The sequence below is a fragment of the Apium graveolens genome, chromosome 10 (assembly GCF_009905375.1).
Source record: "Apium graveolens cultivar Ventura chromosome 10, ASM990537v1, whole genome shotgun sequence".
Taxonomy (NCBI): Eukaryota; Viridiplantae; Streptophyta; class Magnoliopsida; order Apiales; family Apiaceae; genus Apium; species Apium graveolens.
The window spans coordinates 18,933,429-18,957,730 of record NC_133656.1 but is presented as its reverse complement, the minus strand read 5'-3'; the positions used below and the strand labels follow the sequence as shown (position 1 = coordinate 18,957,730).

Here is a 24,302-nt window from a genome sequence, read left to right as displayed (position 1 = left end):
TAGCAAGTTTGTGATATTTTGGGTAAAGGGATAATGCTTGAGAATTTTGATATGTTAAAGAATTGCTACATATTTGACACAATGCTTGACATATTATTTTATATGTTGCTTGTTTCTTACCAGAATAATGGCACCAAGGATGAGGAATAATTCAGGAGAGGATCGTACCGAGAGTCGGACAGATCCAGCGATTGTCCAGATATTGGGACTGATGCAGCAACATGTATTGCATCTTACGCAGCTGCAGCAGCAGCAAGCAGCATCACCGCCTGCAATGACTTTTAAGAAAATTCAAGCTGTGAAACCACCTGAGTTCAACGGAAGTGATGAACCCGTGGAAGCCAATGCATGGCTTAAAGAGATTGAGAAGGCTTTTGACTTAGTTGGAGCAGGAGCTGAACAGAAGACCAAGTTTGCAAGCTACTTTCTGAAGGGCGAGGCGAACTACTGGTGGGAATCCACGCGAGCATTGGAAGGAGGTGAGTTTATAACTTGGAAAAGGTTTACAGAGCTATTCCTGGAGAAGTATTTCCCGAGGTACATAATGAATCAAATGGAGATCAAGTTCTTATACCTAATCCAGGGAGATCTTACGGTCGCTGAGTATGAAGCTAAGGTTACTGAGTTAGTGAGGTTTGTGCTGGATCAAGTTGACACATATGAAAAGAAAGCAATAAGGTTTGAGCAGGGATTGAAATTTTGGATTCAGTATAGAGTGGCCATGTTTGAGCTGACTTCATATATGGCAGTGGTTCAGAAAGCGATGGTGATTGAAACTAGAAGCGACATGTCTCAGAAAGGAAAAGATGGGAAGAAAAAAGAAAATAGAAACCTCAGGAGGAGGCTAGCAACAAGGTAACTTCCAGGGCCGTTCCAATAAAAGGCCAGAGTTTTAGGTTAATAAGAGTGTGGGATTCAAGAAACCATATCTAGGATATGAGAACCGTTTCCAGAATTCAAATCAGCAGAGGCCCAATCATCCACCAGCGTCGGATTGCAAGTTTTATGGAAGAAGGCACTGTGGGATTTGTAAGGCTAATGTGTTGTGTTACAAGTGCAATCAGAAGGGACACTATGCTAATGAGTGTCGAAGTCAGACTACAGCTCAGAAATTAGGGACAGTGTATTTTAAATATGGAAAGATGGGGCATATTGTCAGGGACTGCCAGATAACAGAACCAACAACTAATGTGGCAAGAATTGAAGGACCACCAGCAAAGAATCAGCCAAAGGCAATGAAATTCAATATGACTATGAAGGATGCTATTCAAAGTTCAGACGTGGTTGCAGGTACGCTTCCAGTAAACTCCATAGATGCTAAAGTTTTATTTGATTCTGGAGCTACAAGGTCATTTATTTCTCAATGTTTTGTCGATAAGCTGCATTGCGAAGTTAAGTTGTTAGAACAAGCATTAATGATAGAATTAGCTAATAGGAAATAAGTTTCCATCCACCAAGTGTGCCCAAGGTGTGATATTGAGATAGGAGGACATCATTATTATGCCAACTTAATACCTTTTAAGTTGGGAGAATTTGATGTTATCTTAGGAATAGATTGGTTGTCAGAGAATAACGCTCATATTGATTGTAAGAATAAGAAAGTGAGACTTCAGACATTGGGTAGCAAGAAGAAGATAATATTTCAAGGAAGTAATGAAGAAAAGAAGTTCTTAACTATAGCTCAAGCGAAGAAGTTATTGCATTAGAATTACGAGGTGTATTTGGCCCATGTGGTAGACACCATCAAAGAAGTTCCCGTGTTCGAAGCCATTCCAGTTGTCAACGAGTTTCCAGATGTCTTTCCAGATGATCTTCCAGGATTACCTCCCGATAGAGAAATTGAATTTGCAATTGATTTAGCACCCGGAACAAAACCAATTTCTAAAGCTCTGTACCGGATGGCACAAGTGGAGATGAAAGAGTTAGCAACTCAGCTTCAAGATCTTTTGGAGAAAGGAGTTATAAGACCCAGTGTATCCCCGTGGGGCGCACCAGTGCTGTTTGTCAAGAAGAAAGACGGGAGCATGCGATTGCGTATTGATTATCGAGAATTGAATAAGTTGACCATTAAGAACAATTATCCGTTACCAAGAATCGATGATTTGTTTGATCAATTGAAAGGCGATGTATGGTTTTCTAAGATTGATTTAAGATCCGGATATCATCAACTGAAGATCAAGCTAGAAGATATTCCGAAGACCGCATTCAGAACCAGATATGAGCATTATGAGTTTCTAGTGATGGCATTTGGATTAACCAACGCACCAACATCTTTCATGGATCTAATGAATCGAGTACTCAAGAAGTATTTGGATAAATTCATGATCATGTTCATAGATGACATTTGATATATTCCAAGACAGAAGAAGAACATGCAGAGCATTTAAGGATAGTGTTGGAGACACTGCGACAGGAGAAATTGTACGCGAAGTTTTCCAAGTGTGAATTTTGGTTAAAAGAAGTACGATTTCTTGGGCACGTGATTAGCAATAAAGGAGTGAAAGTGGATCCGGCAAAGATTGAAGCCATAATCAACTGGGAGTGACCAAAGACACCAACGGAAGTAAGAAGTTTCATGGGATTGGCAGGTAATTACCGAAGATTCGTGCAAGATTTTGCGAAGATAGCTACGCCGTTATCAAAGCTCACCAGAAAGAACCAGAAGTTTGAATGGGACGAGAAATGTCAGGAGAGTTTCCAGGAATTGAAGGACATATTAGTATCTTCTCCAGTGCTAGTCTTACCAGATGATCAAGGAAATTTTGTGATCTACAGTGACGCGTCTTACAAAGGATTGGGATGTGTTTCGATGCAGCATGAAAAAGTGATAGCCTACGCTTCAAGACAGCTGAAACTACATGAAGAGAAGTATCCAACTCATGATCTGGAATTGGTAGCTATAGTGTTTATATTGAAGATATAGAGGCATTAACTGTATGAGGAAAAGTGCGAGATCTACACGGACTATAAGAGTTTGAAGTATATCTTCACCCGGAAGGAATTGAACATGAGGCAGAGAAGATGGTTAGAATTAATCAAGGACTACGACTGCACTATCAACTATCATCTAGGAAAATAAAATATAGCGGCCGATGCTCTGAGCAGGAAAGAAAGGTTAAATATGATCACTTTATCTGAGGAATTGATCAAGGAATTTGAGAAGCTTGAAATAGAGGTCAGTACCCCAAGTATGTCAATAGATGTGTTGTGTGCAATGTCTTTTCAACCAGAACTATTAGAGAAGATAAAAAGATGTCAGGAAGAAGTAATGAGTCATGAACGAGACAGTTTGACAGGCGAAGAGATAGGGAGTCAAAAGGATGATAAAAGAATCATAAGATTTTCTTCCAGAATATGGATACCCAACGTAACCGAGCTGAAAGATGAAATTCATCGAGATGCTCATAACTCCAGATATTCAATTCATCCTGGAAGTACGAAGATGTACCGAGACTTAAGAGAACACTTTTGGTGGAAAATTATGAAGAAGAAAATTGCAGAATGGGTGAGTAAGTGTTACACTTGCCAGCGAGTCAAAGCGGAACATCAAAGGCCCAGTAGACTGTTACAGCTATTGGACATTCTAGAATGGAAGTGAGAACATATCACGATGGATTTTGTGGTTGGATTACCAAGGACCAGGGCAAATCATGATGCTATTTGGGTTATTATTGACAGATTAACAAAGTCAGCGCATTTTCTTCCTATGAACGAGAGATACTCATTGGATAAATTGGTTTCACTATACTTGAAGGAAATTGTAATTCGACATGGAGTTCCAATATCCATAGTTTCAGATAGAGATCCTCGATTTAATTTAAGATTTTGGAGAAGTTTTCAAGATGGTCTTGAAACAAAGCTGAATATGAGTACCGTGTATCATCCGCAGACAGATGGTCAGAGTGAAAGGACAATTCAGACTATTGAAGACATGCTAAGGGCAAGTGCGCTAGATTTTCAAGGAAGTTGGGACAAACATTTGCCATTAGTTGAATTCTCCTATAACAACAGTTATCATGCCAGCATTGGAATGCCGCCTTACGAAGCTCTATACGGGAGAAGATGCAGATCTCCAATATGTTGGGAAGAAGTTGGTGAAAGAAAGATTTTGGGCCCAGAATTGATCCAGCAGACGAAAGAGAAAATATAACTCGTTCGAAAATGATTAGTGGCAACTCAAGATCATCAACGCAAATATGCTGATCCTGCCCGAAAGGATATGGAGTTTGAAGTTGGTGAAGCAGTGCTATTGAAGGTTTCAACTTGGAAGGGTTTATCAAGATTTGGGAAGAAAGGAAAGCTGAGTCCGCCCTATGTTGGCCCTTTTGAGATTTTGAGGCGTGTGGGAAAGGTTTCTTACGAGTTAGCGTTACCACCTTACATGCAGCATATCCACAACGTGTTCCACGCGTCAATGTTAAAGCGTTATTTGCCTGATTCCAATAATGTGATAGAATACGAACCAATCGAGATTCAGCCAGATTTGTCTTTTATAGAGCGACCAGTGCAGATTTTAGATAAGAAAGAAAGAGTGCTTAAGAATAAGTCTGTGCCTTTAGTACGAGTTTTGTGGAGGAATCCCAAGGTTGAAGAGCTGATTTGGGAGTTGGAAAGCAAAATTCGAACCAAGTATTCTCACTTGTTTTCTTAGGCTGATTCTTAAAACAGAATCCTGTTAAGTGGGGAAGGATGTAATATCCGAGAAAATTATGTGAATATTTTTTGTGTTAAATGAATAAATATTATGTGTTTTAAAAGTTTAAAGTGATTATTTCCATGATATTAAATGTTATAGCTATTACTTGTGTTCCCGTGCGGACCAAAAAAATTTTTGATTGACTATTATGTGTTTAAACTGCAATTATATGAATCGATCTGCAATTTGGACTCGTATTTAATTGCATCCTTATCGATGTACTCGTTTTATCTCGTTTTATGTGCATTTGAATGCATTTTATGTGTTTTCAGAGTTTTTTTTTAATTTAGGGATCATTTCTGTTTTTCAAAAATCAACGGACCGGGAAACCACCGGGACGTCAAACCCCACAAAATCTTTGTTTTTATTTTTATAAAATTTATCATATTTCAAATACGTAGTATTTCTGCATTTGTGAAATATTCGCAATTTTTGGAAAATTTTGTTATAAATTATGTATTTTATTGTTTTTAAATGTATTCCCCGTAATTATTATTTTTGGCCCTAATTATTATCATTAGGGGATAAAAACACCCTTAATTTATTTTAGAGTATTAATTTCTATATAAGTATAAATATCAGCAGATTAATTATTTTACTTATTTTTATTTATTTTCAGAAATTCAAGAACAAATATTGGGGATGAAATTTTTTCCCAAACCTTTGATCCATGATTTTGAGCTAACCAAAGAACTAAATCAGGTGTTCTAGTAATCAAAATCATCCTCTCGACGAGAGCTTTCTATTGATACTAATTTCATAATCTGAGGGTAAGTATATTAAAAAATTGATTTTTAGTTCATGTTCATGATTTTTCGATTCAGAAATAAGATGATTGTTTATTCATTTTGATGCTATAGATAGCTTCAAAATGATCTGGAGAGTCGATTTGAGTACTTGGTTGATTTGTTTTAGTTCGAAATTGATTAAACCGAGTTCTTGAGTTTTGATATTTTTAACTTCTGATTTCTGGAATTATGTGGAATGTTGTGGATGTTTATGATTATGTAGATGGATTATACGTTGTTAAAGCTTTGATCTGATGTGAAGAACAGTGAGTTTGGTTAAGAATTGCTCTGGGTCATATTTTTTCGATTGTAATCGCCGATTTATGGACGGAATCATGTTCGGGACTGATTTTGGGAATTCTGGGTTGGTGAAACTGTGCAGAGAGTGATTTGGAATCGATTTAGTACGGAAATTGATCAAAACGGAGTCGATTAGAGGCGTTTGGGGTGTCGCTGGGAATTCTCCGGACTCCAGCGAAGTCACCGATTTCCGGGACAAACCCAGATTCCGGTCGACATTCAACCGTTGTTTTTGGCAACCCGGTTGAAGTCCCCAATCTTACCCGGTTGGTTTAATTCCAACCCGGGTTCGATCCACCCAAACCCTAACCCCTAATTTAAATCTTGTTTCCAGATTTTTTGTTTTTAAAATAATTCAAAAATCCATTTTCTGTTTTAAAAAAAATCATTTATTTTATTTTCCAAAAAAATCATTTACTTATTATTTTTAATTCTATAAATTATTTGCTTAATTATTTTAAATTCCAAAATTTAGTTTCTTTTATTATTTTCACAAATCCAAATTGATTTGATTATTTATAATTTATTTTAGTTAATCATTTATGAATTTAATTAATTGATTAAATCATTTAATCAATTAATTTTATTTATAAATAGTAAATAAACATAAATTATTTATAATTAATTCAAATAATTCCTATAAATTATTTTTAAGCTTTTAAAAATTATATTTTGGTATTTAACAATTAATATTAATATTAATTGATTTATTTCCATTTATTTCTTATTTTATTCAGAATAATTAAACCGTTCGTCCGTTTAATACGAAACGAACACGTACAGACTCAGAAAAACATTACGCTTCCAATAAAAATACTTTTGAGACTTAGTTTCTTTTTTATTGTAATGTGATTTGAATTGTTAGTCCTTTTGAGTCGGTATCTGATCGGTAAACATTATTAATGACCCAATTTTAATCCTGAATATACTGAGACCTATCTGTCGATGATCTGACTTATGTGTTACATGAAATATATGATTACGTGATATATGAATACCATGATTACATGTTACGTCATATGCATGCTATCTGTTTATAGTTTTAAAATGCCATGATTAGTTATAAACGATCAGGTAGATGTCAAGACGTACAGTTACGTCACTTGAGTTTGGTTCCGCCAATTAAGATAGTCCTTTTGTTTATAGAATCGAGTAGCAAGGAGTGCGGTCAAGTGTTAAACGGAGATAATAGCCAGCAATTATAAACTAGAGTAATAGTAAGAAGTTATCCAGCATACTAGGAAAGTATACCTACCTTCACTTATTGTTCAAGTGATATTATTATGAATTTTATTCTGCAAATATCTATATCTTCACTTATCATTCAAGTGATAATTATTCTGACTCCATTATTCAATTTCTAAACTATTCTAAGTTCAGAATAGTTAAATATTTTTATATTTCGCTAAAATTACTCTCTAGAGTGAAGTTTTGAATTGAGATTAGCGAATAACTAATTGTTCTTGTTATTTCGCCATTGGTTGTTGAGATAACTCTGGACCATGAGAAATGGGGAGTTATGTGGTTAAGGATGTCATTTGATTCGACTCCTTTGATTGAAAATTGTTTTTTTGGGTTGGATGGTTGCGTAAGAGGCCGTGGCGGTGGTCGAGTGTGAGCTATGTGTTATACATGATATAACACCTTGTTAGGCCGATATGTGCCTTTAGTACCCTTTTATTTAATTGGATATGCTTCGACATACCGGTGTTGTCCGCGGCTGATCACCGGCGGCAACACACCGTCATTCGAGGATTCCAATCCCAAAACAAAATATATATGCAAATGTTGTTCATTATCCAAAATTTATATCAGTTTTGATATTGTTCAGATATTATGGTTTGGTTTTGTTCATCAGATATATTGTTGTTGTTGTTCTAAATCATAAGCTATATACTGCTTACTGAGCACTTCTTTCGCCCATACTTGTTTTATATCCTAACTCTTTCAGCTAGATCAGAGCTGGCTTGAGTTCCAGGTTTGACCAGGAGTTGTGTGCTTGTAGATAGTTGATGTGTTTCCAGGTAGACTGTTGGGACGCTTGATTAGTCTAGAGGTTTGTAATAAAATTTGAATAGTTTGTAAAATTAAATAGACTTATGGCTTGTAATAATATTGGGTTTGTATTAGTGCATGTTCCATACTATGACCTGTGATTGATCCAGTTACATGTAAGGGGTCATATTTATTATATTATTCCGCTGTGATTATTTTATTATGGTTTATTGGCTAGTGACCCCCAAATTTAGACCCCGGGTTTGGATGGAATCACATAATTGGATAGTTTACAGTTGACTGCAGAAAAGCAAAAGCTGAGAAGAGACAAGCCTTGATCACAAAGAAGAAATACTAGGATGATTCATCAGATTCAGATGATGGTTTTAACTATGCTCTTATGGAAAATGCTGATACTGAGGCTGATAATGCTGAATTAAAGGTACCTCAAACCACCCTTGCTTTTGATATTGATGATATCGATGAATTAAGATTGTTTCTTAAATCTCTGCATGTTAGTTATAGGGATCAAACCTTAGAGAGTAATATAATCAAGAGTGAAAACTCTGAGGTAATGAAAAGGAATGATCACCTAGAAATTGAGTTGCTTTCCATTCTAGAAATTCAAAAAGAAAGAGATAATGTTGTTTATGTTAAAGAAAAACTGTTATAAAAGCATGCTTATCTAAAAAAGGAGTTATCTAAAGAATGAGAGGTTATTAAGCTTTGGACTAACACAAGAAAAACAACTCAGGAAATTTTAGAAAATGGTTGTTGGGGATCATGATTAGGATATACAAATAGATCTAATCCTGATGAGAAAATTTGAAAAGAAAGTGAGAAAACTAAACAAGTAAATACTGATATTAAGGTTAAACTGAACAAGGTTAAGTTGAAGCCCATTAAGTTTAATTCAAGTCTTAATGATGTTAAGTCGGTTAATAAGGTAGGTTCAACCTCAGCACCTAAATCAAACTTAAGTACTGATAAGAGTGAACAAGTTCACACAAGATCAATAAATATCTGTTTAATGACTCAAAAATAGCTTAAGCAAAAGCTGAAGGAATTACACATGAAAAACAAGGAGAAAAAGCCTAGGAAATATAGGAATGGCAAGGTAGGTGTTAATAAGAATGGTAATTATGTAACCGCTCCCAATACACCTAGAAAAACATGCTTGAACTGTTTTAGTACCAATCATCTTGCTAATTCTTCCAGCATAAATAAAGAGATAAATATTGTTCCTCCCAAATTAGAGTTTAAGAATAAACAGTTAGATATAAACCACAGAGTCCTTGTTTTTATTGTGGTTGTGTGGCACTTTATTTATACATATAAAGAGTATCACAGTTTATATTATGATTATTATGAACTGAAACCCTCTTTAAATAAAGAAAAATCTGTTTCTGTATGTGTAAATACTGATAGTAAGAATGTTAACATAAACATTGATATGAAGTCTTCTGCTGCATATGTTAACAAACTTAAAAAGCCCAAAGGATCCAATCAAGTCTGTTTCCTTAAAAACACTAACTGATTTTAAATACTGATTGTAGGATTATAAGAGAAATTCTCTAGTCTTAGACAGTGGATGCTCAGGATATATGACTGGTTATAAATCCCTGCTATCATAGTTTAAGGAGAAAGCTGGACCAAGTATTTCTTATGGAGATGGCTACTTAGGAAAAATATTTGGATATGGCAAAATCAAAATTGGGAATGTCATCATTGACAATGCAGCTCTGGTTGCAGGACTCAGGCATAATTTAATCAGTGTTAGTCGGATCTGTGAAAAATGTTACCATGTGAATTTCTATAAAGAATATTGTGAAATCGTCAGTAAGTCTGATGGAAAAATTGCAATTACTGGTGTAAGACATGATATCTTATATGAAGCGAGGGTCTCCACAAATACTGATAGATCAGAAGTTTATCTACTTTGTAGAGCATCTATGGAAGACAGCTGCAACTTGCATAAAAAACTTTCTCACAACAATTTCAATATCATCAATGAACTTGTGAGAGGATTTCCCAATGCATTCTTTACTCCTGATGGCTTATGTGACTCTTTATAGAAAGCCAAGCAAAGGAAAACATCTTTCAAGAGTAAAAATGAATCCTCTATTCTTGAACCATATCATCTATTTCATATTGATCTCTTTGGTCCATTCAATGTTATGTCTATTGCCGAGAAGAGGTATGTACTTGTAATTATTGATAAATATACAAGATACACATGGGTGTAATTTCTGCACATAAAGGATGAATCTCCATCCAAACTTCTTGTTCATGTGAGAGAACTGGAAAAAGGATTAACATACAAAGTGAAGATCATGAGAAGTGATAATGAAACTTAATTCAATAATGTTTCTATGGAAGAGTTCTCCAAATACAAGGGGATAAAACAAGAGTTTTATGCTCCTAGAACTCCACAACAAAATGGAGTTGTTGAAAGAAAGAATAGAACTCTCATAGAAGCTGCAAGAACCATGCTAAAGGAAGCAAGATTGTTTACCTACTTCTAGGATGAGGCTGTGCAAACTGCTTGCTTCACAAAAAATGCAACACTAATCAACAGGCATGGTAAAACACCATTTGAGATGGTGAAGGGAAAGAAGCCAAATTTGAAGTACTTTTAAAGCTTTGGTTGCAAGTGTTTTGTTCTCAAAACTCATCCTGAACAGCTTACCAAATTTGATCTAAAAGTTGATGAAGGCATTTTTGTTGGTTATACACTTTCAACAAAAGCTTTCAGAGTTTATAATCTGAGAACAAGGACTATAATGGAATCCATTCATGTATCTTTTGATAACAAAAAGATTAAAGGTCTAGAAGTTGTAGATGACCATGATGAATTGCGATTTGAAAATGAAGTACCAAATGCAGAAGAATTAAATCCTGATACACATACAAGTCCTGATATAGTAAATCCTAATATCACTCCAAGCTCTCATGATCCACATGACAGTGGAAATTCTGTAAATATAAAAGCACATGTTGAGGGGGAGCAACATGATTCAAATCCATGGTCTTCTTCAAGTGATTCAACTCTAGGAACATCAGTAAATAATTTATCAGACACTAATTCCTCAAACACTAATGAGTCAAATACTGATAGCAATGGGAATATTGATTCAGGGGGAGCATCAGGAAATGATAGTGGTACAAGTCAAAGAAATAATAGAGAGTTCATAGATTAAGGGAGGTTCTTCTTCAAGGAGTCAACTTCCATTCGAAAAAATTGGTCTAAGTCACACACACCTGACTTAATCACTTGAAATCCTGATAGTGGAGTAAGAACTAGAAAAGCCACTCAAAATGAATGTCTCTACCACCCTTTTCTATCTCAAACGGAACCAAAGAAATTGGAAGAAGCTCTTCAAGATGCTGACTGGGTTACAACAATGCAAGAGGAGCTTAATGAATCTGAAAGTAACAAAGTCTGGACTCTTTTGCCAAGACAAAAGAACAGATCAGTTGTTGGTACAAAGTGGGTGTTCTGAAATAAAACTAATAGTGAGCGCATTATTATAAGAAATAAAGCAAGGCTGGTTGCAAATGGTTATTCACAATAAGAAGGTATTGATTATGATGAAACTTTTGCTCTAGTTGCAAGATTTAAGGCAATCAGAATTTTTATGGCCTATGCTGCTTACATAAAATTCAAGGTGTTCCAAATGGATGTAAATAGTGTATTTTTAAATGGTGAACTTGAAGAGGAAGTTTATGTTGAACAACCTCTGGGTTTCATTGATTCAAAATATCCAAATCATGTCAACTTTCTGGATAAAGCACTCTATGGACTAAAATAAGCTCCAAGGGCCTGGTATGAAACACTTGCTCTATTTCTGTTAGAAAGTGGTTTCACAAGAGGTACAATTGAAAAAAGTCTCTTTTACAAATACCATGGTAAGGACTTGTTATTAGTATAGATATATGTTGATGATATCATTTTTGGTTCTACTAATGATAAACTTTGTGAGAGAATTGCAAAGCTAATGCAGTCTAGATATAAAATGAGTATGATGAGAGAATTGAGTTATTTTCTGGGTTTACAAGTAAAACAGACTGATGAAGAGATCTTCAAAAATCAATCCAAATACACCATGATTTTGCTCAAAAGATTTGGAATGCAAGACAGTTCAACTACAACAACTCCCATGGCCACTAGAACCAAGTTAGATTTAAATACTCCTTCCTCAGTAGATATAACTAACTATAGAGGTATGATTGGCTCACTCCTATATTTGACTGCTAGTAGACCTGATATCATGTATGTTACCTGTCTTTGTGCAAGGTTCCGAGCTGATCCAAGGGAACTTCATCTATTTGTTGTGAAAAGTATTTTTAAACATCTCAAAGGCACCATGAATATTGGATTATGGTATCCTAGAGATTCAGACTTTAAGCTAATTGGATATTCAGATGCTGATTTTGCAGGATGCAAAGTAGACAGGAAAAGAACTTCAAGATGCTGCCAATTTCTTGGTGGCAGATTGATTTCTTAGTTTAGCAAGAAAAAAAAGTCCATTTCCACATCAACTGTATAAACTGAATATATTGATGCCGGAAGCTGTTGCACTCAAATTCTACGGATGAAGAATCAATTACTGGATTATGGGTTAAAGTATACCATTATTCCTATATATTTTGATAATCAAAGTGCTATTGCAATGACAGTAAATCCAATACAACATTCGATGACTAAACACATCAATATTAGGTATCATTTCATAAGGGAACATGTGGAAGAAGGTACAATAGGATTGGTCTTTGTTCCAATAAATCAGCAATTAGCAGATATATTCACCAAGCCTCTCTGTGAAGCTACTTTTACCAGATATTTGAATGAATTGGGAATGATATCAGGACATTTCTCAAACTCTGATAATTTGGAAAAAACTGCTGATAGTTAGATTGTGGTGTCAAATTATTATGTATCAGTATTTTTTAAATACTGATTATAATGTTAAACTCTGATGCCATGAAAGCATGCAATTAGCTTCTATTAATCCCAGCCAGTAGCTGCATGTTAAACTCTTGGATAAATACTGATAGTTGCTGATTAAATACTGATATTGGTCAAACTCTGATTGACTATTATATTCTGATGATAATTTTTAGATTTATTCAAATATTGTTTTTATCAGTATTTTAATTAAAGGTTTGAATTTATTTGCAAGTGGGTAATTTTTGCGTGAGGTTATGGAAAATGTTCAATTTTATACAAAACTTTATTTGTGACAACCGGTAAAAATTGGAGTTATTTTTATAAGTGCGATATATATTCCTAAATATTTTGTGTTATAAGGCCGATTATGCAAATTCGTTATATATTGTGTATAATTTTGTCATTTGGCATTGCGAGTGTTGCCGAAATATTTTAAGCGTGTAAATTTCGTACGCGAGTAAGATTTTTATTACGCGGTTAGTAAATAATAGAGATTTCTCGCAAGTTAGTAATATTTGATTAGTTGCGATTAGGCGATAAATTTTTATTTTAGTATTGTGGAATATTATCAATTTACATGCAATTATTTGTGTAATTTATAATGTGCTAAGTGTAATTTTCATGATTTATTTGTTAGTATAATAATATGTGAAAAAATATTTTAATATAAAATTTTGTTTGAATTTTTTTAAATTTTTTTTATTAAATTTCTAAAATCTCATAGTATTTATGGTATTTATTTGTTGATTTATGGATTTTTATTTTAATTACTAAAATCATTTTTTCAAAATATACTTTTATTAGATATTGAATTACAAGCATACCCTTGCAAGAAATTTCCACTCAAATAGAGACCAAGGGTAGGACTGTCCTTTCACTCCCCACTAACTCCTTTTGATCAAGCAAAAGACCAATAAAACCTTGCATGCAATAGTTTGCTATTAGTGGATGAAAGACAAAAGAGTAAGTTCAAACTCCACTACCATTTTAGTGAGACAAAAACAAATTTATACACTCCACTCCCATCATTTCTTTTCCACCAACAACACTTCACTCTCTTCCCTCTCTTTCCCTCTCTCTCGGTCGCGCCTTAAACCCCCTCCCCTCTCATTTTTCTTCTTTTTCATTTCTTCATCCTCTTGCATCTTTCAACCCCTCTAAGCAAAGGACAATTTCAGTTGGTTCTATATCATCATTGAAGGTGAGTTTTCTTAGTTGCATGTAGTTAAAGCCAAGGGTTTAACTTTGATTTTTGTGAATCTAGAGTTGAACTAATTGTGTCTTATAAAACTTTAGCAATAGATGGTCTTGATGAAGTGTTATGCTTCTACTTTCAAGCCATGATCTTGGCCTCAAGCATTCGGCAATGACTCCAAAGAGCCGAATGGGTTTTTGTGCTTTGTGTGTTAGTTTTATTTGATTTAAAAAAAAGAAAGAAGCTTTGCATTTGACTTTTCAAGAACCTATGATATTTTAAAATGTGTTTTTACAAAATTTCTATCCTTGCATGCTATGATTTTTACACTAAAAGTTGAAGTTAATGCTTGCATATCGTAGTATAAGTGATATTTCGAATAAATATGTTATGTGACTTGAATTTTAGTTTTTTTGCAATGCATGCTACGGTTTTTGCTTTAAAATGCTAGAATGTCATGTGCCTTAATGAGTTATGATTAAATCTTGTAGCCATCAAGTTGTTACCTTGTGTTTTTGGTTCGAAAATTTGCTTGGAAGTTCACATGTAAAATCTGCTCTGCTATGCTCTTTGTTTTGCCTCGGTAAATGACTATTATCGCTAAGTTTATGCTCGTATTTTTCCATAGAATGATATTTAGTAGGGTTTTGTACAATGTAGGATAGATTCGTGGGCTTGCATGTTGGTTTTGGTGTTGATTTGGGAGTTAAGGTGGAAGGAGGTACACTAGGCACTTCGTAGCAGTATTTTTCACCCTAAGTATAGGCTGTTTTAGGTGAGTTTTGGTGAGGCCTTGCTAGGCCCAAGTTTACTGGAATTAGGATTTGAGTTATAATTGAGTCCAGTAGCCTTAGTTCAACAAGAAACTTGCATTTAGGTAGGTGCACACCCCCATACTGAGAGCAACTTAGAACATAGCAGGGTTAGGTAAACTTGAACTTTGGTTGATTATAATCATGCCTTAGGCTAGACCTTCATGGGGCCTTAACTTAAATAAGTATAATGCATCCCTAGGAAGCTTTAAAAACCTTTGCAATTAAAAATTGAATGAGAAAAGTGAGTTTTATGTGAGTGCAAACAGGGCAGAGTTAATTCGAGGGAGGCTAGTCAAGTGTCAACTTTGGGCAGAAGCCTAGAGAGGCCTAGGTCAGGCCTTGTCCTGAAACTAAGTATGAGAGTTAGTTTTACGTCTCAAGAATCCACATGAATTGGTTTTGTTAGAATGCCCCGAGTAGAAGTTGAGATATCGGCTAAAGAGCACAAGACATGCAAATTGTTGCTCGCGGGGGACTTCGGTGAGAGTCTTGGCCTTTGTAAACCTTTAGAAGTGAGGCCTTTGAGTCTCACCACGTTTAGAAGTTAGTTTAGAGTCCTAACAACCTGTAGGTAGTGATTTGAAGTGAAGGACCAAGGTGGAGACACCCCATTTCCACCAAGAAACCCGAGAGCACCCTTTCGAGTGGCATTAGGAAGCTTTAGTGGTATTTGTTGTGTTTGGACTTAGAAGTGAAGAGTATGAGTGTTGGACATCATCTTTAGGGTTAAGTTAAGGTCAATGATAGATCTTATGTATTACTTGCTTATGTGCTTAGGTGTTTAGATGATATTATAGTATAAATAACTAGTAGTATATGCCATGCCGTTATGTGATTATGTGACTATGTGGATTACTTGAATTGTATGCGATTAAGTTATGTGTAATAATAAGTTTGTGTAATCGTAATTATAGGCTTATAAGTTTATAAAGGGTGAATAATATAGGCTTATAAGTCGATAAAGGGTGAATAATAATTAGATTAATATAACGTGTAGGTTCTGAAGCGAAGGGGAAGACTCGTGTCGTCAAGATCGAATAATCTTAGAACTTTTGGAAGGCAAGTTATTAATTTCTTATGCTTACATTTTTTGGAAAGTTAATAATTTCTTATGCTTATAATTGTTGGCAATTTACTTACCTCTTTATTCTTATAATCGTTGCACATAAATACATTTCCCATGAATGCTTAGTTATAACAACCCCATGACCATAATTATTTCCAATACTTCCGTTAATCACTCTTAGCTTGATTTGTAATTTACCTTCAAATGTTCTTCCCTTGAATCTAATTCAATTACGTTGATACCCAATTTTTCCCCAGCATCCATGTTATAAATCAATATAATAAATGTTTTCTTATCTTAGTGGATTGGACCCAGACGCAAGTCCTTTTCACGTTATTGATAGGCTCACATATAGCCTAGGGATCCCATTATATTTAAGAACCAAGCGCGGTTCGGGATTACTTCGCGGCTGATCACCGGCTATAATCCGTAGCGTCCTAAAATGATTTTGATGATTTTATAATTATAACATGATTTCCCGATGCCATGATACCATATGCCATGTTTCGATTATTATGATTCTACCATGTCTTTATACTATAACATATTGCCCAATTCCATGATACCATATGCCATGTTTCGATTATTATGATTCTACCATGTCTTTGTACTATAGCATATTGCCCGATATCATGATTGCATGTACCCTGTTTCAATTTCTATATTTCTACCATGTCTTCATATTATAACTTCATGTTTCTTATTGTCATTCTCACAAGTATCCATATTCCCCCTTGATTTATGAACTCGTGATTTTGAGATAATGTCTTACTTAGTAGAATGATTAGTACTTGCTGAGCGTTGTAGTTTATTTTCTTGTGTTTAACCCTGTTCTACAGCTAGCAATCATGGTTCGTACCAAGCAGACCGCCCGTAAGTCAACCGGTAGGCAGGGTGAAGACCATTTCAGGGCGCAGGTAGAAGATATATAGTTTAGGCAGAATCCGCCAGTATGTAATCGTGGTATTAGTTAGAAGGGCTGTTCCAAACTTTAAACTTGTAAAGATCTTGGGATTGTTGTTATTTTGGTTGGGTTGTAATAGATCATTATCATCCTTTGGACTTATAAGTTTGTAATAATTATGATTCTCTTTTATTTAGAGTGTATGTGTTGGGGTGTGACAGTTTTTGGTATCAGAGCCTAGGTTTAGAGTCCCTAGACAGCCCAATTAGGAGTCTGAGGAGGCACTTGAGGAGGAGTCTGAGGAGGAGGATTAAGACGAGCTTTAGGAGACTTGACATTTAGTTTCTTGGATTAGGCTGTTCCTTTTATTACCATATCATTTGTTTCCATTTCTAGACTCTCGTACTATTTTAATTCGGATCTATAATCGTATTTGTATCTTGGGATTCGTACCTTTAGACTTAAACCATGTTAAATTCAGTTATGCACTTTCTTTGATTCCTATAATTGCTCCTTTAAAAATTCTTTGCTTATCACCATGCATCACCTTTATTGTTTGAAAACTGTATACCATGATGACTGCAAAATAATACCCTACTTCTGTATCACTCTAACTGTATAACTCTTATTTTAAAAAATGGCACCTAGAAGTGCCCGAGGAAGACCTAAAAATAACCAAGAAAATGATGGAGAAAACCAAAACACTGATATAGCATAACTTGTGGAGTTGGTTCGCCAACAAACTGCTACCATAGCCCAACAACTATTTCTTTAACAGGTGCAACCCCCTCAACCACCCCCAGAAGGTGTCACTACTTTCAAAACATTTCAATCTGTAAAAGCCCCTGAATTCAAAGGAACACAAGGCAGTAAAAGCTCATGCTTGGCTTAAGGAAATAGAAAAGGCCTTTGCCTTAACGAATGTTGGAGATAATCAGAAGGTGGAGTATGCCACTTACTTTCTTAAAGGTGAATCGAACTATTGGTGGGAGACAGCGAAAGCTTTAGAGGCTGCTGAAGTTATTACTTGGGATAGGTTTAAGAGAATATTCTTGGATAAGTATTTTCCTTGCTATATGCAAACAAAAATAGAGATGAAATTCTTTGGGTTGAAGCAAGACAATAGGACAATTGGAAAATATGAGAAGAAGTTTATAGAACTTTCTAGGTTTGTGGGAGAGTATGTTGATTCTCAACAGAAAAGGGCAAAAAGATTCCAACAGCGATTGAAGCCTTGGATAAGGAGTCATGTGGCAGCTTTTGAGTTAACTACTTATACTGAAGTGGTTCAGAAGGCAATGGTAATTGAAGGCGAGAGTGAGCAAAATCAAAATGAGAAAGGAAACAGGAAGAGAAGAATTGAAACGAGAGAACAAGGATCAAGTTACAAGGGCCAGAATCAGAGGACTAATCAAAGGTTTAAACCTTAGAGTGGACCCGGAAACTTTAAGAATAAATAATTTTGGGAATAAGTCACAAGAAACAAGATCTCAATCAACCAGTGGACAAAAACCCCTGCAAGGTTCAGTTCCAGAATGTAAGATTTGTAATAGGCGACATACAGGAATCTGTAATAAGGCGAATATAGTTTGTTTCAAGTGTCATACGAAGGGCCATTATGCTCATGAATGCAAGAATCAGAAGGCCAACATCACATGTTATAAGTTTGGTAAACCAGGACATGTCTCACGAGAATGCAAAGGAGTGGGTAATAACCAATTGATGCAACTGACTACTGTACCCTACCCTATGAATCAAGTAACTCCTATGCCAACCCCAGCATTCCCAATATCTCTCAATCAACCTCAGATATCATCATCTTCAAATAGCCCATCTTTGACTTATCCAGCTCAAGCAAGAACTTTCAACATGAACATGAAGGATGCAATTCAAAGTTCCGATGTGGTGTCACGTACGCTTTCTGTGAATGCTGTTAGTGTTAAAGTATTGATTGATTCGGGAGCCACCAGATCATTCATTTTGAAATCTTTTGTTGATAAGTTAAATTGTGAAACCCAATTGATGCATGAACCCTTATCCATTATCTTAGCTAATCAAGATAGAGTATCTGTAAATCGTATTTACCCTCATTGTTCAATAGAGATATCCGAACACGTTATTCCTGCGAACCTTATTCCTTTCCAATTAGGCGAATTTGACGTGATGTTAGGAATGGATTGGTTGACAAGTTTCAGTGCTCAAATAGACTGTAAGGATAAAAAAGTAGTATTAAGTACACCTCGAGGTAAGAAAGTAACGTTCAAGGGCCAAAAGCAAACTCAGACATTTCTCACCTTGATGCAAGCAAAGAAGTTGATTCGAAAAGGATGTGAGATGTATTTCGCGTATGTAGTTGATAAAGGTAGAGAAGTTTCAAATCCGGAAGACATTCCAGTGGTAAGAGATTTTCTGGACATTTTTCCTGAAGAACTTCTAGGCTTACCCCCGGACAGACAAATTGAGTTTACAATAGATCTTGCCCCCGACACCGAACCCATTTCGAAAGCTCCATATAGGATGGCACCAACGGAGATGAAGGAATTAGCAAAGCCAATACAAGAATTACTAGACAAGGGATTTATAAGACCAAGTGTTTCACCGTGGGGTGCACCAGTGTTGTTTGTGAAGAAGAAGGATGGAAGCATGCGACTTTGTATAGATTATCAAGAATTTAACAAGTTGACGATTAAGAATAGATACCCTTTGCCTAGAATTGATGATCTGTTTGACCAACTCAAGGGAGCCTCTCGTTTTCCAAAGATTGATCTGCGATCGGGATACCACCAATTAAAGATTAAGTCTGAACACATACAGAAAACAGCTTTTCGAACTAGATATGGACATTACGAGTTTCTCGTTATGGCTTTTGGGTTGACGAATGCACCAACTGCTTTCATGGATTTAATGAATTGAGTATTCAAGGAGTATTTGGACAATTTTTTCATAGTTTTCATTGATGATATTCTGGTATATTCAAAGACAGAAGCTGATCACGCAGAATATCTAAGAATAGTCTTCGAAGTGCTGCGGAAGGAGAGATTGTATGCCAAGTTCTCGAAGTGCGAGTTTTGGTTAGTTGAAGTAAGATTTCTAGGACACATTGTTGGAAGAGAAGGAATTAGAGTAGATCCTGAAAAGGTCGAAGCGGTAATGAATTGGGAGAGACCGAAGACGCCAACGGAAGTGAGAAGTTTTATGGGACTAGTGGGATATTACAGGAGATTTGTAAAGGATTTTTCGAAGATTGCCGTACCACTGACCAAATTGACAAGGAAGAATGAAAAGTTTGAATGGACGGAGAAGTGCGAAAATAGTTTTTAAGAGTTAAAGCAAAGGTTGGTAACTGCTCCGGTTTTAGCATTACCAGACGACAAGGGAGATTTTATGATATATATAGTGATGCCTTTTACAAAGGACTTAATTGTATATTGATGCAACATGGGAAAGTGATAGTGTATGCTTCGAGACAACTTAAACCACATGAACAGAAGTACCCGACTCACGACTTAGAGTTAGCTGCGATAGTGTTTGCCTTGAAGCTATGGAGACACTACTTATATGGGGAAAAGTGTGAGATATACACAGATCATAAGAGTCTGAAGTACCTCTTTACTCAGAAGGAGCTGAATATGAGACAGAGGCGATGGTTGGAATTGATCAAAGACTACGATTGTTCGATACAGTATCATCCGGGAAAGGCCAAAGTAGTAGCAGACGCTTTGAGTAGAAAGGAAAGGTTAAATATGATAACAATGTCGAAGGAATTATTTGATGAAGTTGAAAAATTGCATCTAGAGATTTGTGATTACGGAAGAGCAGAAGAAATGTGTTATGCCATTACTTTTCAACCGACACTACTAGAAAGGATAAAGAAATGCCAAGATGAAGTAATGACTCAAGAGAATAATCGGTTGGCAAGAGAAGAGATGTGTACCCAAAAAGACGAACAAGGTGTGTTGAGATTTTCAACAAGAATTTGGATCACAAATGTGACTAAATTGAAGACTGATATTTTGAAAGAAGCACACAACTCAAGATTTTTGATTCACCCGGGAAGTACCAAAATGTACCATGATTTGAAAAAGAGTTTTTGGTGGCCGAACATGAAAAGGGAGATTACAGAGTGGATTTCAAAATGCGACATGTGCCAAAGAGTGAAAGCAGAACATCAGAAACCAAGTGGTTTGATTCAACTATTGAAGATTCCAGAATGGAAGTGGGAAAATATTGTCATGGATTTTGTAGTGGGTTTACCGTGAACACATTCTGGACACGATGCGATTTGGGTTATAGTTGACCGCCTTACGAAATTGGCTAATTTTCTTCCAATTAATGAGAAGTCTTCGTTAGACAGACTAGTTCATATCTATGTACGCGAAATTGTGTTATGCCATGGCGTACCTATATCAATAGTTTCGGATCGAGACCCGCGATTCAACTCGAGATTCTGGAGGCAATTTCAAAAAAACCTTGGGACAAAATTAGACATGAGTACGGTATATCATCCACAAACCGATGGCCAAAGTGAACGAACAATCTAAACCATTGAAGATATGTTGTGAAGTTGTGCAATTGATTTTTCGGGAAGTTGGGACGATCATCTACCACTCATAGCATTCTCGTATAACAATAGCTACCATTCCAGTATTGGCATGCCACCATATGAGGCATTATATGGATGAAAGTGTAGAACACCGACGAGTTGGGATGAAGTTGGAGAACGAAAGATTTATAGATCTGAATTGATTCAGCAAATGAAGGACATTGTCATTGTGATCAAGAAGAGACTCATTGCTAAATATTCTGTGTTATAAGGCCGATTATGCAAATTCGTTATATATTGTGTATAATTTTGTCTTTTGGTATTGCGAGTGTTGCCGGAATATTTTAAACGTGAAAATTCCGTACGCGAGTAAGATTTTCGCTACGCGATTAGTAAATAATAGAGATTTCTCGCAAGTTAGTAATATTTGATTAGTTGCGATTAGGCGATAAATTTTTATATTAGTATTGTGGAATATAATCAATTTATATGCAATTATTTGTGTAATTTATAATGTGCTAAGTGTAATTTTCATGATTTATTTGTTAGTATAATAATATGTAAAAAAATATTTTAATATAAAATTTTATTCGAAATTTTTTTAAAAAACAATTTTATTAAATTTCTAAAATCTCATTGTATTTATGGTATTTATTTGGTGATTTATGGATTTGTATTTTAATTACTAAAAATCATTCTTTTAAATTATACTATTATTAGATATTGAATTACAAGCATATCCTTGCATGCAATTTCCACTCAAATAGAGACCAAGGGTAGGACTGTCCTTTCACTCCCCACTAACTCCTATTGACCAAGCAAAAGACCAATAAAACCTTGCATGCAATAGTTGACTATTAGTGGATGAAGGACAAAAGAGTAAGTTCAAACTCCACTACTATTTTAGTAAGACATAAACAAATTTATACATTACACTCACATCATTTCTTTTCCACCAATATCACTTCACTATCTTCCCTCTCTTTTCGTCTCTCTCAGCTGCGCCTTCAACCCCCTCCCCTCTCATTTTTTTTCTTTTTCATTTCTTCATCCTCTTTCATCTTTCAACCCCTCTAAGCAAAGGACAATTTCACTTGGTTCTATATCATCATTTAAGGTGAGTTTTCTTAGTTGCATGTAGTTAAAGCCAAGGGTTTAACTTTGATTCTTGTGAATCTAGAGTTGAACTAATTGCGGCTTATAAAAATTAAGCAAGAGATGGTCTTGATGAAGTGTTATGCTTCTACTTTCAAGCCATGATCTTGGCTTCAAGCATTCGGCAATGACTCCAAGGAGCAGAATGGGTTTTTGTGCTTTGTGTGTTAGTTTTATTTGATTTCAAAAAAGAAAGAAGCTTTGCATGTGACTTTTAAAGAATCTATGATCTTCTAAAATGTGTTTTTACAAAGTTTCTATCCTTGCATGCTATGATTTTTACACTCAAAGTTGAAGTTAATGCTTGCATGTTGTAGTATAAGTGATATTTCGAACAAATGTGTTATGTGACTTGAGTTTGAGTTTTTGTGCAATGAATGCTACGATTTTTTCTTTAAAATGCCAGTATGTTATGTGCCTTAATGGGTTATGATTAAATCTTGTAGCCATCAAGTTGTTACCTTGTATTTTTAGTTCGAAAATTTGCTTAGAAGTTCATATATAAAATCTGCTCTACTATGCTCTTTGTTTTGCCTCGGTATATGACTATTATTGCTAAGTTTATGCTCGTAATTTTCCATAGAATGATAGTTAGTAGGGTTGTTGATAGGGAATAAAATAAGGCCTGAATATGTAATTAATATAACATTAATTATATCAGAATTAGGCCAATAACTAGGCCCATTTGAGAAAGCCCGAAACCCAGAATATTAATTAATTTCATAATTAATTAATAAGGGATAATTCAGCTGGTAAGATGAGTCTTAGAGGGGAAATAAATCCTTGTAGATTGGCCTCCAAGGAACCTCGTGGGATAAAGAATCAGCTTCCAACCTCTTAGGACTCCAAAGTCCATTCTAATTCTGAGACTTGCCCACCAAGTCTCCTAACCCAAGTACAATTCAAGGACTCCCAACATCTATAAAAGGGGCCTCACCCCACTAATCAGAACTACATTTTTTGACTTGATCCTTGGCATATAGCAAGGTACGTAGGCATCTTGTTAAGGCAGATCGAGTCACGAAACACAAGAGCAGTCAAATCGAGCTTCAAAACTCACGTTCCCTAGTAATAAATACGGCAATTATTATACCTTAGTTTTTGATCCATAACATTTGGCGCCGTCTGTGGGAAAGCACAACAACAACCATGGCGAGAAAACGAAGAGGAAACAGCGCCTAAGAAGGAGATTCGCCAGCGGGAACAACCCAAACAATTTTATAAACCGTGGAGGTACCTCTGCATTGAACCCATGTCGCCACCCAAGGAGGAGCCCAGGTATTGGCAACCGAACCTCAACCCCAAGGTACGATTCCCCCGGCTCCCCAAGGTACGAATCCCCAACTTCAACAACTACATAGACCTGTGAATTCTCCACCCGTTAGATATGAGTATTCAACTGTTGTGACCACTAATCCCCCTTATGGGATGCCCCTTTACCCTGAGGTTGGAGGAAGTGGACATGCTGGACGGAGTGAAGGATGAGGGCGAACACCCCCTACATACAAGGTTTGGTTCCTATCCCAGAGGATCAGGAATTTTCTGGTCCTTACACTGGGAGAGACTCCGAACCTTTAAATGATAAAGTGGACCCTAGAAGGAGACGTGTTGGCAAAGAGCCGATGGCTGATGGTAACAAATCTCCTAGGAGCACCCGATGGGTGAATCCCCAAGAAGTGCAGGAGAGAATCAAGGCCCACGAGGCTGAGATTCAAAGGCTGAAGCGCGACTTGGAGGTGCACCAGGCTCCCAGACTCCGATTACCACCTAGGGGAGAAATCCTCCTTCAATCATAGACCTAGATGGTCCATCACAAAGAAGGGATGTAGTCCTAAGTGCTAATCCAAGTAATCTTCTTCCCCTTGGAGATCCTGATGATCCTAATCTACTATTC

The 24,302-nt window shown here is 35.9% G+C and overlaps 1 protein-coding gene across 1 annotated transcript; it reads left to right on the top strand.

Moving 5' to 3' along the window:
* The first annotated feature begins 211 nt into the window (after positions 1-211).
* LOC141690434 (uncharacterized) lies at positions 212-20,031 on the top strand. The gene is made up of 5 exons (XM_074495239.1): positions 212-415; positions 584-766; positions 17,568-18,011; positions 18,322-19,107; positions 19,690-20,031. Exons 1-5 carry the CDS (start codon positions 212-214, stop codon positions 20,029-20,031), a joined length of 1,959 nt encoding a protein of 652 aa, XP_074351340.1.
* The last annotated feature ends 4,271 nt before the right edge of the window (positions 20,032-24,302 follow it).

What these genes read in the sequence shown, in the direction of transcription:
- LOC141690434 (XM_074495239.1), top strand. Translation starts at nt 212, where the DNA reads ATGCAGCAACATGTATTGCATCTTACGCAGCTGCAGCAGCAGCAAGCA. An exon ending in AAGTGGTTCAGAAGGCAATG is followed by an intron (nt 18,012 to 18,321) that starts GTAATTGAAGGC and finishes TGTCATACGAAG; the next exon opens with GGCCATTATGCTCATGAATG. An exon ending in ATCCGGAAGACATTCCAGTG is followed by an intron (nt 19,108 to 19,689) that starts GTAAGAGATTTT and finishes GTATATTCAAAG; the next exon opens with ACAGAAGCTGATCACGCAGA.